Source organism: Populus euphratica, unplaced genomic scaffold, assembly GCF_000495115.2.
Source record: "Populus euphratica unplaced genomic scaffold, PopEup_1.0 scaffold3.1, whole genome shotgun sequence".
Taxonomy (NCBI): domain Eukaryota; kingdom Viridiplantae; phylum Streptophyta; class Magnoliopsida; order Malpighiales; family Salicaceae; genus Populus; species Populus euphratica.
In genome coordinates this window covers 5,125,751-5,140,379 of record NW_011499847.1, presented here as the reverse complement: position 1 = coordinate 5,140,379, position 14,629 = coordinate 5,125,751, and the positions used below count along the sequence as shown (strand labels likewise).

Genomic DNA, 14,629 nt, shown 5'->3' with positions numbered 1-14,629 from the left:
AAAAAATATACATGCAATACTTCTCTGTCTGTATAATAGAGGGTGTTTTTGTTTTATTTTTTTCACAACACTAGAGTATGATCGGCTTATTTTTTTTAATTAAATTCATGTTTGATCCGATCCATTTTTAAAAAGGTTTTGTTTTTCCTGTTACTCCCCCCGGTGAGCAGTGCTAGCGTGTGGAGTAATCAATTTTTTAGGGAGTGTTTTTTTGTATTTTAATTGTTTTATATTTTAAAAAATCTCAAATTAATATTTTTCAAGTATTTTTAATATGTTAATGTTAAAAATTAAAAAATTAAAAAATATATTTTTAATTAAAAATAATTTTAAAAAACATCGAATACTATGATAACGAACACATTAACTCGTGCAATAGAATAATTTTTATTTATTTATTTAGAGTTCCATTAATGTCGTGATTCTAATCACTTGCTATAACTCCAATATAGTTTATCGACAACCAGCAGCGCTTGGCAGATCGAATAAAAGAGGCCTTGTATTCAATTTTTGTACGAGTATGCAATATATTAGTTCCAGAGGAATCAATTAATCTAATTACTTAGGTCTTTGATAGCATCCAATGACTATGCTGACTTTTAATATTATTTATTTCTTTTTTTAAAAAAGTATTTTTTTCCTTGCAAATCTTTCTAAGGCATCCATTTTTTTCTATTTTTTTAAACATAAAACAAAAAAAAACTGGAAAAAAGCACAGAATGAATGAAAATGATTAAATAATTAGTTTTTAAAATAAAAAACTGATTAATTTATTTATAAAAAAAGAGAAATTAATTTATAATTAACTCATATATTTTATTTTCCAGTTAACATATTCTAAATTGAACACATGAAGATGGATTTAAAGAGAGAAAAATAAAAAAGCTGCGAACGGTATAGATATCCGATAAGCCAACCAAACTATGAAAAACCTCAAGTTTTAAATAATTAAAATCAATTTTGATAATATTAGTTAAAACTGTATTTTTAAATGTTTTTAATATAATGATATTAAAAATTATTTTTTAATAAAAAATATTTTAAAATACAATCATTGTACAGTTAATACAGCCAGATTTCCTTCCTTTGTTATCGGGATTGCGCAAATATCGTCCACAAGATCTTAACTTCCATACCAAAAAAACATTGTATTCTTTGAGTCCCTATTTAATTCCCATCGTCTAAATGCAGCCGCACCATAACTTTCATTAAAACACAACGAAATCATTATCAATCCCCCCTATTTATTACTTGTCAACATCTCTCGCAACGAAAAAACCATGGCACAGGAAAGCGCAGACACAGATGATCCCAACCCAAACTCGGAAAAAGCGATAAATAAACAGATTCCGGATTCGTTTCCGATTTAACGGGAAAAAAAAAATCATCGTATTTTCTCATCATTCGAAGCCAAAGCCTTATCTATTACGTAGAGAGCAAAGGAAACTTCATTTACCCAAAGCCCAATGGAAGATAGAAAACACAGCCTGTATCGAGCTTTAGAGTGAGAGGGACACGGGGTTAAGTAAACTCTCCCTCTCTGTACTCTTTTTTTTGGTTTTTTCATAGGTTTTCTTAACACGAAAAAAAGATTTCGTGTTAAGGAACAAAAACGATGGCAGCCTGGCAGGGGAGGTAATTTCATCGAACTTTTAGGTCAATTATCAACTGAGTGAGATCGTGTTGTGGTCATCGTGAGGAAAAACAAAACTTGCGTTGCGTGCCATTCAGTTTCACCTTATTATATTAGTACTAGTTTTATGGCACAAGTCAAAGGAGCAAAAGTGTCATCCGAGGAAAACCCAAACCCATCAACAGTGATCATAGAGATGGCAAGAAGTTCCACTGCATTATCACCTCCCGCCCCTTCATGGTTCACTCCAAAAAGGTTTTTTTTTTTTTATGGGTTTTGAACGTTGAGGCGTGAACAGGCATTTTTAGTTTCGGTTTTTGGTTATGGGTTTTCTTGGCTGTTTAGAATAAGATTATAAAAACCTCTTCTTTTTAGGTACAAATATATACATGCATATATTGGATGCATGAATGAATGATGGATTAATCTGGGCTTTAAGGACTGATTTTGAGGTTTTTGTGATAGTATTGCTTTTTTGGATATTCAATTGAATTAGGGTTTTCTGGTTGTTAAGGTGATGTCTATTTAGGTTTTTCATACATCACGAGGAAAATATTGGCAAATTATACAATTTATTACCATCGTTTCTTTCTTCTTCTTTTTTTCCGGAAAATTCTTGCTAAAAATCTGAGGCAGCTATTGATTCCCCCCCTTTTGTCTTAGCTATTGACATGTTAATGTCCCATGGCTATTTCTTTTCTGCTCCGTCCTTCCCCCTGCAAGGTTACTGGTTTGAGGGCATTGCTATTTGATTGTGTTTTTTAACCTAATTCTGTGTGATCGTCCCAAGATTGGGGGAAACCTGATCCAGGATATATTGCAAATTTTGTTAACCATATCTGAAGTTTTGTGCTTTCTAGTTGCTACAATAGACCTTGTAAACTCCGCAACCTTGTGCTTGCAGGCTGCTAGTTATCTTTTGTGTGATCAACTTGATCAATTATGTGGATAGAGGAGCCATTGCAAGCAATGGTGTCAATGGGAGTCGTAGAACATGCTCAAAAAGTGGTACATGCACATTTGGCAGTGGAATACAGTAAGATTTACTGCAACACTTTCATTCGAGCCCGATATAAGATTTGTTTTTGGAGGAATATGGTAATGGGCTAGTGGCCACTATTTCCTTCATTGTTCTTAGGGGAAGAAATGCTAATTTTACATATCTGCTAATTTTCAATTTTAAATTTGATCTCTAATAGAAACGGTTGGACATTGTAGGTTTTCTTAAAATGTTAGCATTCCATTATTTTTTGCTTCAATAAAGAAAGTGGTTTTCCTCCCCCCCCAAAGTAAAGATCCTTTAAGGTAACACATGTGTAAGCATCTTATAACTATATTTGCATTTTGTCTATAACCATTAAGGTAAAAGTATTAGTAACAGGACAAGTATGGCTAAATTTGTTCCTTGTTAACCTGCAAGATGAAAATTTTAGAGACTGGGAAACTAGAGTCTAAATCGTGTCCTTTCACTTCTGCTGTTAATTGGCTGAGGTATCAAACTGGAATACATTCTGCTTTATTGCTTAATAACAACGTATTTGTTTTTACCTAACCTGGAGCTTACAGTTGATGAGAAATAGCCAGTGTAGCTGCTATTTTGCAGGAAAAAATACATTCTGAATAATTCTGGTTCCTTTGTTTTCTCAGGGGGGATTTTAACCTGAGCAATTTCGAAGATGGAGTTTTGTCCTCCGCTTTCATGGTTGGACTTCTCGTGGCTTGCCCAATATTTGCATCATTAGCAAAGAGGTAATGAGCTTCCAGTTCTTTCATCTTAACTTCTGATGAATTGCTATTGTTGCAAGTGAATTTTTATAGACATAATGCTAGGGAGATGGATGGGGCAGAAAAGAAATGGCCATTAAAGGTTGCTAAATTTTAAACAAAAATGTGATCAATTATTGGAGAGAGTAACATTTAATTGAAATAATAACCATAAAAATCATGTCCGTGAATGCACGTAAGGATATGCTTTTGGTTCTAAAATGCTGATGATAGGTTCTGAATGGCAGTTAGGAAAAGCAATCATCATACCATGGGACGTACAAGTTAGGAATAGTATCCCTATTGTTCAATGTTCATAAGCACCAATGCCTATGAGGCAACAATTATGCAATGTTTAACCCGTCTCATTTAATGAAGCTGTCTTCCCTGGTAGTTTTGTGTGCAAGTCCAGAATGTTATACGTAGATTTCGTGAAAGAGTTGTATCAAGAAATATTGCAACAATAGTTGTTTGTCAGGTTGTAAGTGCATGTTTCATTTAAGTTGGTAAATTTTGTTTTGCCTAAAATATCTTTTTCATCAATTGAAGGATCTCCCAACAGTCATCTCCTTGGACCTAGATATACATAAAACACACAAAAATAAGTTCCTCTAGGGCTTCAGTGGGTTTGGAACTATCATTTGTGGCCCCAAAGTACCAGTTTAGCTTTTTGATGTCGAGTAGGTGGTGTGTGTAGTTCAGTTGTCTTGTTTCTTGATAAGATGTAATGGAGAAATTTCCTTGCATTTATGCAGCGTTGTTTTAGTTGGCAATCACACAGAACTGAAGTAAAGAATATTTGACTTCCTTTTCTCCCTAATAATTTTTGGCATAGAAGTTAGATTATGATTTAATTTTCATGGATTTACTTTTTGATTGAGCACTTATGCTTGTATGAAAAATTGCAGCGTCAACCCATTTAGGCTCATTGGAGTTGGATTATCAGTATGGACAGTTGCAGTGGTTGGGTGTGGTTTTTCATTTAATTTCTGGACCATTACAATTTGCCGCATGTAAGTACATTATCTATCTTGTGCCCTTCTTTGTATTGTTTCACTAAACAATTAAGCAATTTTTTTTTTCTGTCCTTTGGTAAGGAAATAAAGGTTTTCGCATATGTCAATAATAAGCTGTTATATGATGCACGCTAGTTCTGATTGTTTTTCTAGGCTAGTTGGTGTCGGAGAGGCTTCATTTATAAGTCTGGCAGCCCCATTTATCGATGATAATGCCCCTGTTGCTAAGGTTTTGTTTCCTTTCATTTGATCATGCCAAATTTGTTTGATTGGTGTTTATTTTTATTGGTATTAATTTCTTCTGCAGAATTGTTATCTAAAATGTCTGAGCTTGATCTGTTATACATATATGGTGGAAAACTGTGACTTTGCTACTGTTGACATGCCATCTAATTTGGTTAGACGCTAGCAAGAAGTTGGTACTTTGTTTTGGGTCCACTTATAAAATATGTTTTAATTTTTTTTGCCAACTCTCATTATAATTGAAATTAACTAAAATTAAGTTCAACAAGAAGTAAATAGAATACCTTAAATTTATTATACATGAGACTGTGAAGTCAGGTCACTTTTGGCAAAGGACATGTCAAAAGCAGTGCTTTGAGTTTATCTTTATTTGTTTTTGCATGGGCACAAAATTATTTGTTAAATTATGGATTCTATGTTGATAGATTATTGGTTATTCAAGCTTTTATTACAATGCCTTCTTAAAAAAATTATTGATGTGTGGACATCAAATAATTTTTAAATTATATACTTTAAGTTTATTAGGTTAGGCCCTTTAACATTTTATGGAGGTAGTTGAGTAAGAAAAATTTTATAGTGCTCAAGGAGTAATTAGTGACATCTTATTAATTACTTCCTTAGCTCATCTTGAAGAAAGAGACAGACACAAAGAGGAAAGAGAAAATGAAACTCATGACCCATCAAAAGCAATTAGAATATCCCTACCTAAGATATCTCTCTCCTACTGGTATCTATTTTTTTTAAAGTGGATCAAATGACTAGCTAATAAGATGTCACTAGTTACTTCTTCAACACCATAAAATTTCTCGTTGAGTGGTGAATTGTGATAAAAAGTTTTTTAGTGTTAGCTTGTTTTTCAATATTTAACAAGTACAAAATTAAAAGGAATTGAAATTAAGTTTGACAAATTTTGATTTTGTACAAAAGGATTGAATGAATAGCACATTAGATCGATAAATCATAAATTACAAAATTGATGGCAGTAAAAGGTTTTTTATTCTTTGGTTACTTGTATTTTAGGAGAACTATCTTTAAAAAAATTACTGCCTTAATATCTTATCCAAATTTTTGTACTCATATTTTTTCAATAAAAATATATTTTATTGAATATTTATTATTAATAATAGGTTTCATTTTACTTGTAATTGTGACATATTTATATATTTCTTTCAATATTTTATTGTATCAAATTTAAACCCAAACTAAAAATAAGTAGTTCAATATATTTGGATTGTAAAATAGAATTTCATTATAATTACTTGTAAGTGAAAAAGGGAAAAAATTGAAATAAATATTTTTTTATAAGGTTTTATTAGGAAAATTATGAATAAAAATAATTTTGGAAAATTAGAAAAAAATGAATTACAAAAAAAAGGGCTGGCCAGGGAACCAAATCCTTGCACTTAGGCCTAGTCCCTCAAACCCAATTTTCTCTCTGTGTTTTTCCATCTAAACACCTCAAAAACATTCTAGCAACCTCTATGAATTCATTTTCACCCTAAACAGCTCACGGAAAACCCATAAAAAAACCAGATCAAATTAAAAACATAATTATTTATCCAGCTTCCTATCTTTTCTTTCCTAACTTAACACCACCTTCAACAAATACCCTCATCAAACTGAATACAATTGACACCAAGATTATCAGATCCCATGTCCAGAATTGTTTATATATAGGGATTGGAACATAAAAGACTCAAAAAATATTGGGACTGGAATGAAAATAACACTTAATACTAACATTTAAATATCCTCTCGCAACAGTGGAAGTGGGTTTTGTTTTATTGTTATGTATAATGTATAATATATTTCTTTTTTGTGATCTTATATTTCATCAACTTTCATCTGCTCTAACCCTGTTGTTTGTGTCAGAAAACCTTATGGCTTGGAATATTTTACATGTGTATACCAACTGGATATGCTCTTGGCTATGTATATGGTGGATTGGTAAGCTTATTATAAGATTGTCAAGGTCCTTTTCGTCAAAGAAAATCTTGCCTGCATATGTAGAATAATATTATAATTACTGTCTGAGAAAGGACCAGCTCTTAGTATATTTTAAAAATTTACAGCATATGTCATCTCCTTTAGAACTATCAACACTTGCAGTTACTAAATAACATTTGTCTTTTTGTTCTTAAATAGATTGGTGGTCATTTCAATTGGCGCTTCGCTTTCTATGGAGAGGCAATTTTGATGCTTCCATTTGCTGTTTTAGGTTTTGTTATGAAACCTTTGCAGTTGAAAGGTGAAAGCTTGTTACATCTTGGTTTTTTGAGCTGAAGACAATTCCAGCTGTTCCTAAACAATTACTGATACAGGTTTTGCTCCTGCTGAGTCTAAAAAAGCACTGATGTCCATAGAGACTGCTGCCTTGGAAGTTCAAGGTGCTGTGTGTAATGATAATATGGAATCTCATTATTTTGTAAAATCTATATGTTCTCTAATTATGCATAGATTAATAAATAAGTCAAAATTTGAAGAGAAGCCATCTCATCTGCTCACTTCCACTTGATTCCTTGAACTCTCTCATGAAAATAGTGAACTCTAATGAAATGCAATTGAATGAGGTTTCTGAATACTTGCTCAAGATCAACAACCATGGATTCAGAAAGGAAGAACAGAATAGATGAAAATTTGTCCAGTGATGTTCAAAAAGGAATAATAGGATGTATGGAAATTTCTAAGTTTTGTATCCCCTTAGGTATCCTAGTACGGCCGTATAATTGACTATCTAAAGTTGCATGGCAGAAGTTCGAGAGGACTGATATATCATCATTTCTTTTTTGAAGGCCTTTTCTTTTGGAATTTTTTTACTACAGTCCACTTACTGTTATATGAAGTTGGCTACATCAGTAAAATGTGCCTCTGTATTCTGTTATTTAGTTTCCTATAAATAAAAGATTTTTTTCCTCATTTTCCATTGACTGTGTTTACATGCTGAACACAGATGCGGGCGTTTCTGTTGTCAAAGGCTCGATGAAATCTTCCAAGTGAGCTTAATTGTCCTTAGCTTATGACATGTATTGTATAGATAGCATACTGTAATAGATATAATGCTTATGTTTTCTATTTAAATTTGGTTAGACACCATTATGTGTGTGCATGCACACGCTCAGAGTTGGGATATGTTGGTGATTTATTGGATTTAAATTTGTTGCAGGTCAAATTGTGCATTCATTGATTTGAAGCAATTCTCTAGATTTGTGATAGACATGAAAGTGCTTTTGCTTGAGAAGGTTTATGTAGTGAATGTTTTAGGTACTCTTTTCTCACGCTACTTTATGTTAACCACCAACATTTCAGCTTGTCTTTTCTTTACGCAGACCACAATATCAAGGTTAAAACTAATTTCATGTGCTCTTAGCTGTCTTTTCTTGTCTTATTTATTTCAATGATTGCCTTGACAATCCAACTGTCACCTAGTTTCTGGAATTTGCTCTTTATGAGTTTTTTCCAGAACATCTGATATTTTACCATCTCTGAAATCATGCTGCTTTTCTACATCTCTGCAAACTGATTTCCTGAACTGTACCTGACTTTTTTGTTAGGTTACATAGCATACAATTTCGTCATTGGTGCATATTCATATTGGGGGCCTAAAGCGGGTTATAACATTTATAATATGGTAAGCTCGAGATTTGATGTGGCTATGACACCAATTATAAGAGCAATGATAGCACTTACCAATGCCTTAAATTCCTTTTTTCCTTCAATCTTGCATTACCTTCATAGTAAAGGCTTTTGAAACTAAACTATCAGAAAAAAGTTGAGAGTGAGAGTGAGAGTTTATGGTGTATCTGTTCTATTTGAAATCGTGGTCTTTTTGCAGAGCAATGCAGATATGATATTTGGAGGGGTTACCATAGTCTGTGGTATAGTTGGCACAATAGCAGGGGGTTATGTTCTGGATTTCATTAATTCCACAATTTCCAATGCTTTTAAGGTATGTATTCTTGCGTATAAAAGGAATTTTCTAAGATTAGAGCCTTGGGCAATTTTCTTACAACTTGAGTTGCTATGCTGAAAATTATGGAATATTCACTGTTTTGTCTTATTATAAAGAAGCTTAAACTAAATATGGTGTCACTGTATCTAAGCCCCTACAACAAATTCGTTTTAGGCTTTGTTTGCTTTGAAACGAAGATGTTTTGCCAAAAATTATAAGTGATTTTTTGGAAATCATCTACTTTTTTATTAACTTCAATCATAAGTTAAAAGATTGTTTGAAATGGTCCCTGAACTTAATTTGTATTACAATAAAGTTCCTGAATATTGAGAGAGGAGAGATAAGGCAAGAGAGAGTAAGGTTTGGTTTATGGATTTCTAGGATGCATTAGAATGTGTTTTAAGATTCAAAATAGGTTCTTACATGTATTTAGGATGATTCTAAAGTGCTTTTATCCGGTAAAAAAATGTATGTTGGAGGTTGGAGTTTTAAGGCACTGTTTGGGAACGTGGTGCAAACCGCGTTTCCAAAAAATTCAATTTTTTTTTTTACTAAAATTTAATATGTTTTGTATGTTTTGTATTGTTTTGATGTGTTGATATCAAAAATGATTTTAAAAAAAATAAAATTATTGGCATGCATTTCAGCACAAAAAGTTATTTGAAAAGCAACTGTAATTATACTATCAAATAAGCTTTAGTGGTAGCTAGTGGTGGCTGGCACATGATCCGTCACTTGCAAACAATGTATTGTCTTTTTTTTTTTTTGAAATTTTTTTAAAGATACCAAGCCTAGGGCGTCTAGTCCAAAAGCTTGGGCCTGCTATCCACTTGACCCAATACTTTTTTTCTTTGGTTTCCTTTAACTTTTTTCAATATTTATTTTTCTATTATTTGCTCGATATCAATTTTCTCTAAATAATTTTTGTTTTTTTTCATACATCCTCATGAAAAAATAATTATTATTTTCCATGAATTTGATTTTTTTTATTATTATTTATTCAAAATTAGTATGACAAATAATCATTGTTGTAAAAAATAATTATTCTTCATGCAACTTTATAAAATACTAATGATTAATTGTTAAATTGTTTTGACGATAATAGAAGTTATATAATTGATAATTAATAAATTTAAGATCATATAACAAATGTTTTATTCTTTGAAAAAAAAAATAGCACCGACCATAGATTAACATTTAGAAAAGGAAATAAATAATAAGGATTTATATTTTTTTCTTTACTTTTCTTTTTTCATTATTTATTATTTTCTCAAAATGTTCCACAAATAGTTAATGATTATTTTTGTATTTTTCATACAACCTCACAAAAAAAATATTATTATTTCAAAATTAGTATAAAAAATTCATTATTATAAGAAAAAATAATGATTCTTCATGCAACCTCATAAAAAAAAAATCAATTTTGATTACTGAATACCAATTTTTTTTAAATACTTATTATATTTATAATTGATAATTGATTAATCTAAGATGCATATTTAAAAAAAATCAATGATAATTAACACTAAATATAACATCAATCTTTTTTAAAAAAAATAAAGATCATCATTAATTGTAGATAACACATAGAAGAACAGGTCTAAGTAATAAAGATTTGATAATTTATAATTTTTCATCTTTTAGTTTATATTATTTTTGGCTAGTTGTGCATCACTTCAAAATTGATAATGATTCTTTGATATATGTTAAAAAAAAAATTGATATTCTGAATTTCTTGATGCAGAATTAAAAAAAAGAAAGTAACTATCAAGGAGAGAATAATTAGATTTTCTTAATCAATAGTTATGGACTCAATGATTAAGATTAACCACCGATTGTTCAAGCAACATTTCTTGTCAATTCTTGTCTTTTTCCGATTATTGATTCATTTAATTAGGTTTTATCAGGTGATATAGATAATTGATTGCATGTTTGTTTGTTTGTTTTATTTATTAAAATAAATATATTCGTAATTTATATTTAAACTAAAAAATAAAAACATGTGATATTAAATATTACAAAATACATATTCAATTAAAAAATTTCCTCAATTAATGTTAATTTATTTTAATTTCATTAACTTAAAATTTTAAATTAATTAAAATATTAAATAGATTTTATAAACTTGCCCGCAGCAACACATGGGTACCAAGCTAGTTTAATTGCTAAATGGTGTTCTACATCTCTTCATTTTTTCTTTACATCTTTTCTAGCGAATTCCTTTTCTCACCAAATCCCTCTTGTTTATCTAGTATTTTCAATATCCATAATTTTAATTGGATGGTCATAAATGATATTTAGGAGAACAAATATGTCAGTATTTTGCAGCTGATTGAATCGGCAGCATAAGCTTGCTTCTCAATCTCAAATTTAAATTCTTCTCATGGGTCCACGCTTGCTTTACTTGTGAGGCTGTCTCTGACCTTTAGGAGATGGTTGAGATTGGATTGTAGTCCTTAGAGTTAGCTTATGAATTTGCTAGACTGGTCAGCTGAGCTGTCAGCTGGCTTATTGTATGGCTTGAACAGTTCTAACTAGTAAGCCAATATTTTTGGTTTCAGAAACATACTCTTTTACAGGAACTTGTTTAGCTTTAATTTGACTTTACCAAGATAATTTCTGCTATTTCAAATACCTCACAAGAAGGGTGACTGTATTGAAAGGTTAGGTTCAATGGCTTTTTGCATAAAATGATACAGCGTTTCTAATTTGGTATAATGAGTTGCAGAATTTTCTAAATGGCTTTGGGCTATTTGAATATTCCCTTGAATTAGCTTTTGTCTCTAAAATCGTTGAACTCGTTGCAGCTTCTTTCAGCAGTTACATTTGTTGGCGCAATATTTTGCTTCAGTGCCTTCTGTTTTAAGAACATGTATGCCTTCCTTGCTTTTTTCGCTATTGGTGAACTACTTGTCTTTGCAACTCAGGTATTAAAATTTTCTATTAGCATCTGTTACACTTTTAGCATTTATAGAGCTTTTTTTTTTCTCTCTACTAAATGTTTATGTTTATTTTCAGGCTCCTGTAAATTATGTATGTCTTCATTGTGTTAAACCAAGTTTGAGACCAATATCTATGGCTATGTCCACCGTTGCAATTCACATCTTTGGAGATGTGCCTTCCTCACCACTTGTTGGTGTTCTCCAGGTTTGCCTTCATATCTTTCATAGCATGCCTTTGCTGAACTGTTGTATTTTGTTCAGAAAAAAAATAAAACACCTGTTTTTTCTTTAAAAATGAGGCATGAATCTTAAGAAAAAAGGAAGCATAATTTTATTTCTTTCCTATGCATATTTTCAAAGTACAGAATAATTCAATAACAGAAGAATGGTAATGAAGACAACATAAGTGAAAAGAATTATGTATCATATGCAGAATTCTGAATATGTTTGGCAGAATGTCATGCAGACCTAAAAGGGTCACAGATGAATTTTATGTGGAGTGGGTCTTCCTTTCAAAGAATGAATTCTGGAGAGTATGTTGCCTTCATAAATTGGATCTATGAGGCTGTTTTATTTTGGAACTAAACAGAGATAGAGAGAGGGAGTTCTTTTGATTTTTTAGGTTATCCAACTATCACGGTATCACCTGATGATCACAGCAAGTGAAGTTTTACCCATCCACATTTTTAAGACTAGATTGATATTTTTCTCTTATGCGTGCATAGGCAATTATTCAAGTCCCTCTACTGTTGATATATGTTTCAGGATCATATTGACAACTGGAGGAGTACTGCTCTTATTCTGACGTCCATTTTGTTTCCAGCAGCTGTGATATGGTTTACAGGTAATTTTTCGTAGTTATTCCTCAGTTGTATAGCATAATTATATTTGATTCATCATTTGCTCTACGGCAGGTATATTTCTACATGGTGTGGATAGATTTAATGAAGAAAGTGAGCATCCTCAAGAAACTACAGCTGACAGGTCTAACACAACGCCTTTGCTTAATGGGAAGGCAGCAGGAGCAGCAGAAACTTTGGCAGAACCATAAAGTTTTCACCGGAATTGTATATAGCATTCGTTTGTTTTCTGCACAATTTTAGGGCATGTCCACTCGCAAGCCCAAGTCTTTCTGGTGTATAAAATCTTCCTACAGCGGATTGGAATTCATTATCAGCTACATCTTGTCATGTGTTTTTCCTTGATAAATTTATCCAAGTTATTCCGTATTTTTGCCCCCAAATAATCCTGTTGACATTAATCCAAGGAATAAGATCATTATGTACACGCTAAAATTCTTACAAATTCAAGTTTAATGTCGGAAATGTCATTCAAAATAAGCAAGAACGTCATGTCCAGGTGATGTGCATATCCCAATGGATAATCTCCACGACTGAACGATGTCAGATATTGTTTTTTTATCATCTATTTTACTACTTCTGATATGTTAATCTATGATACATATTATATAATCCAGTAATAGTAAGTCTTACCTTGATTAGTAATAAGATCAATATTTCTATCATTTGAAAAAAAATCGAAATAATTACAAGATGCACTACTCCTAGCGTTCCTCGTTGCTCTTCGATAAAGCGTGCCTTCGCCATGGGAAAATCCTCGTCCATCGACAACTTCCACGTGCTCTCTCATGCTCAACCACTTTCTCGATCAGCGTGTCCTTTGGATAAGCCCAGCTGAGCACACCCTCGTTTTTGCGGTTGTCAATTTGAAAAAAAAAACATATTTAAGTTTTTTTTTATATAAATTATAGTTATTTCTTAATAGATATTAAATAGAGAAGTTTTAATAGAATTCATGTGAATCATAATTGATAATATTTAATCAAATTAGAATTAGATGCTTTTTGAAATTATAATATCGTGCATTTTTTAGAATAGTTTTTTTTAAAATATATCAAAAAAATTAAATTATTTATTTATTTTTAATATTAATATATTAAAATTATCATAAAACACACTGAAAAATATTATTTTAATATTTTTCTTTATTAATAATATTTTTAAAAAGTACAAGTAAAAATTATCTCAAATAACCAGAAGTGATTAATGCTAAACATAGTCTAATTGTATGTTTGATATTGTAGTGTAATATATTTTTTAAAAAATATTTTTTATATAAAAATATTTTTAATTATTTTTATATCAATATTAAAATCATTAAAAAAATTAAAAAAAATTAATTGAAAACACAGTAGCGACTGAAAAAAGGGATAACTATAACAAGATTTTTATTACCAAAAGAAAATCTCAGCAACTGCGGTCATGCTGCTCAGCAAGGTGGAAAGTGAAGTCGTTTTTTCCATGCATACATAATTTTGGTTCATCGTTTTCATTTAAGACCCACAGTTTTTTCTTTGCCTGTTTTAGGTAAACCAACCTTATGCTATTCTCTATATAAGTCTTTCAATATCCTATTGTCTGCATTTTCTTTTCATCATGGCTCCTACAGCTTCGATGCTCCTACTTCCCTACCATAACAAATCAACGTCCCCGTCATCTCTTCCTACTTCAACACCCTCAGCTACTTCTTTTTCTGTGGCTAAGTTCTCTGCAATGAAATGGGTTCAACAAGGCAGTCCAATCTTCAAAGGGAGATCTCTGGGCAAAGAGTCATTCATGGCTGGTCCTTCTTCACCTGCTAATGATTCTGACAAGGAAAGGAGGTTTGAAGAAGCACTTGAACGCAGCTGCTGGTGCTAGGATGGCTGCATGGTTTGCAGTTCTTTCCTTCCAAGTTTCCTTCGTTGTTTTCAGCAATTGTAATATGTGACCGAAGGGGTACAATATGTGCATATGTCGTGCCAGAGATCATGTAATGACAACTAATTGTATACGTAAGGTTTTGAATGGATTCTACTCTGATCAAATGGGAGAATCAAAAAGAACTTGTTACTTTGGTTATATAGTTATTTCAATCGATTCTGGATAAATTACATTAAAACTTAACAACCAAGCACATCCATTAAGGTTACCATCACAGATCAATCAATTGCCAGTGTAACAACATTATTTATGATAGATGGAGGCTTGATGAAACTCCAATCCCCTTGACTCCTTTTGCA

The 14,629-nt window shown here is 31.5% G+C and overlaps 1 protein-coding gene across 1 annotated transcript; it reads left to right on the top strand.

Moving 5' to 3' along the window:
• The first annotated feature begins 1,386 nt into the window (after positions 1–1,386).
• LOC105109745 (probable sphingolipid transporter spinster homolog 2) lies at positions 1,387–12,776 on the top strand. Its single transcript, XM_011004540.1, has 16 exons — positions 1,387–1,888; positions 2,538–2,669; positions 3,281–3,382; positions 4,306–4,410; positions 4,567–4,642; positions 6,529–6,603; positions 6,802–6,904; positions 6,978–7,043; positions 7,607–7,649; positions 7,820–7,917; positions 8,208–8,284; positions 8,489–8,602; positions 11,413–11,532; positions 11,624–11,752; positions 12,313–12,391; positions 12,462–12,776. Exons 1-16 carry the CDS (start codon positions 1,761–1,763, stop codon positions 12,596–12,598), a joined length of 1,584 nt encoding a protein of 527 aa, XP_011002842.1. The 5' UTR covers positions 1,387–1,760; the 3' UTR covers positions 12,599–12,776.
• The last annotated feature ends 1,853 nt before the right edge of the window (positions 12,777–14,629 follow it).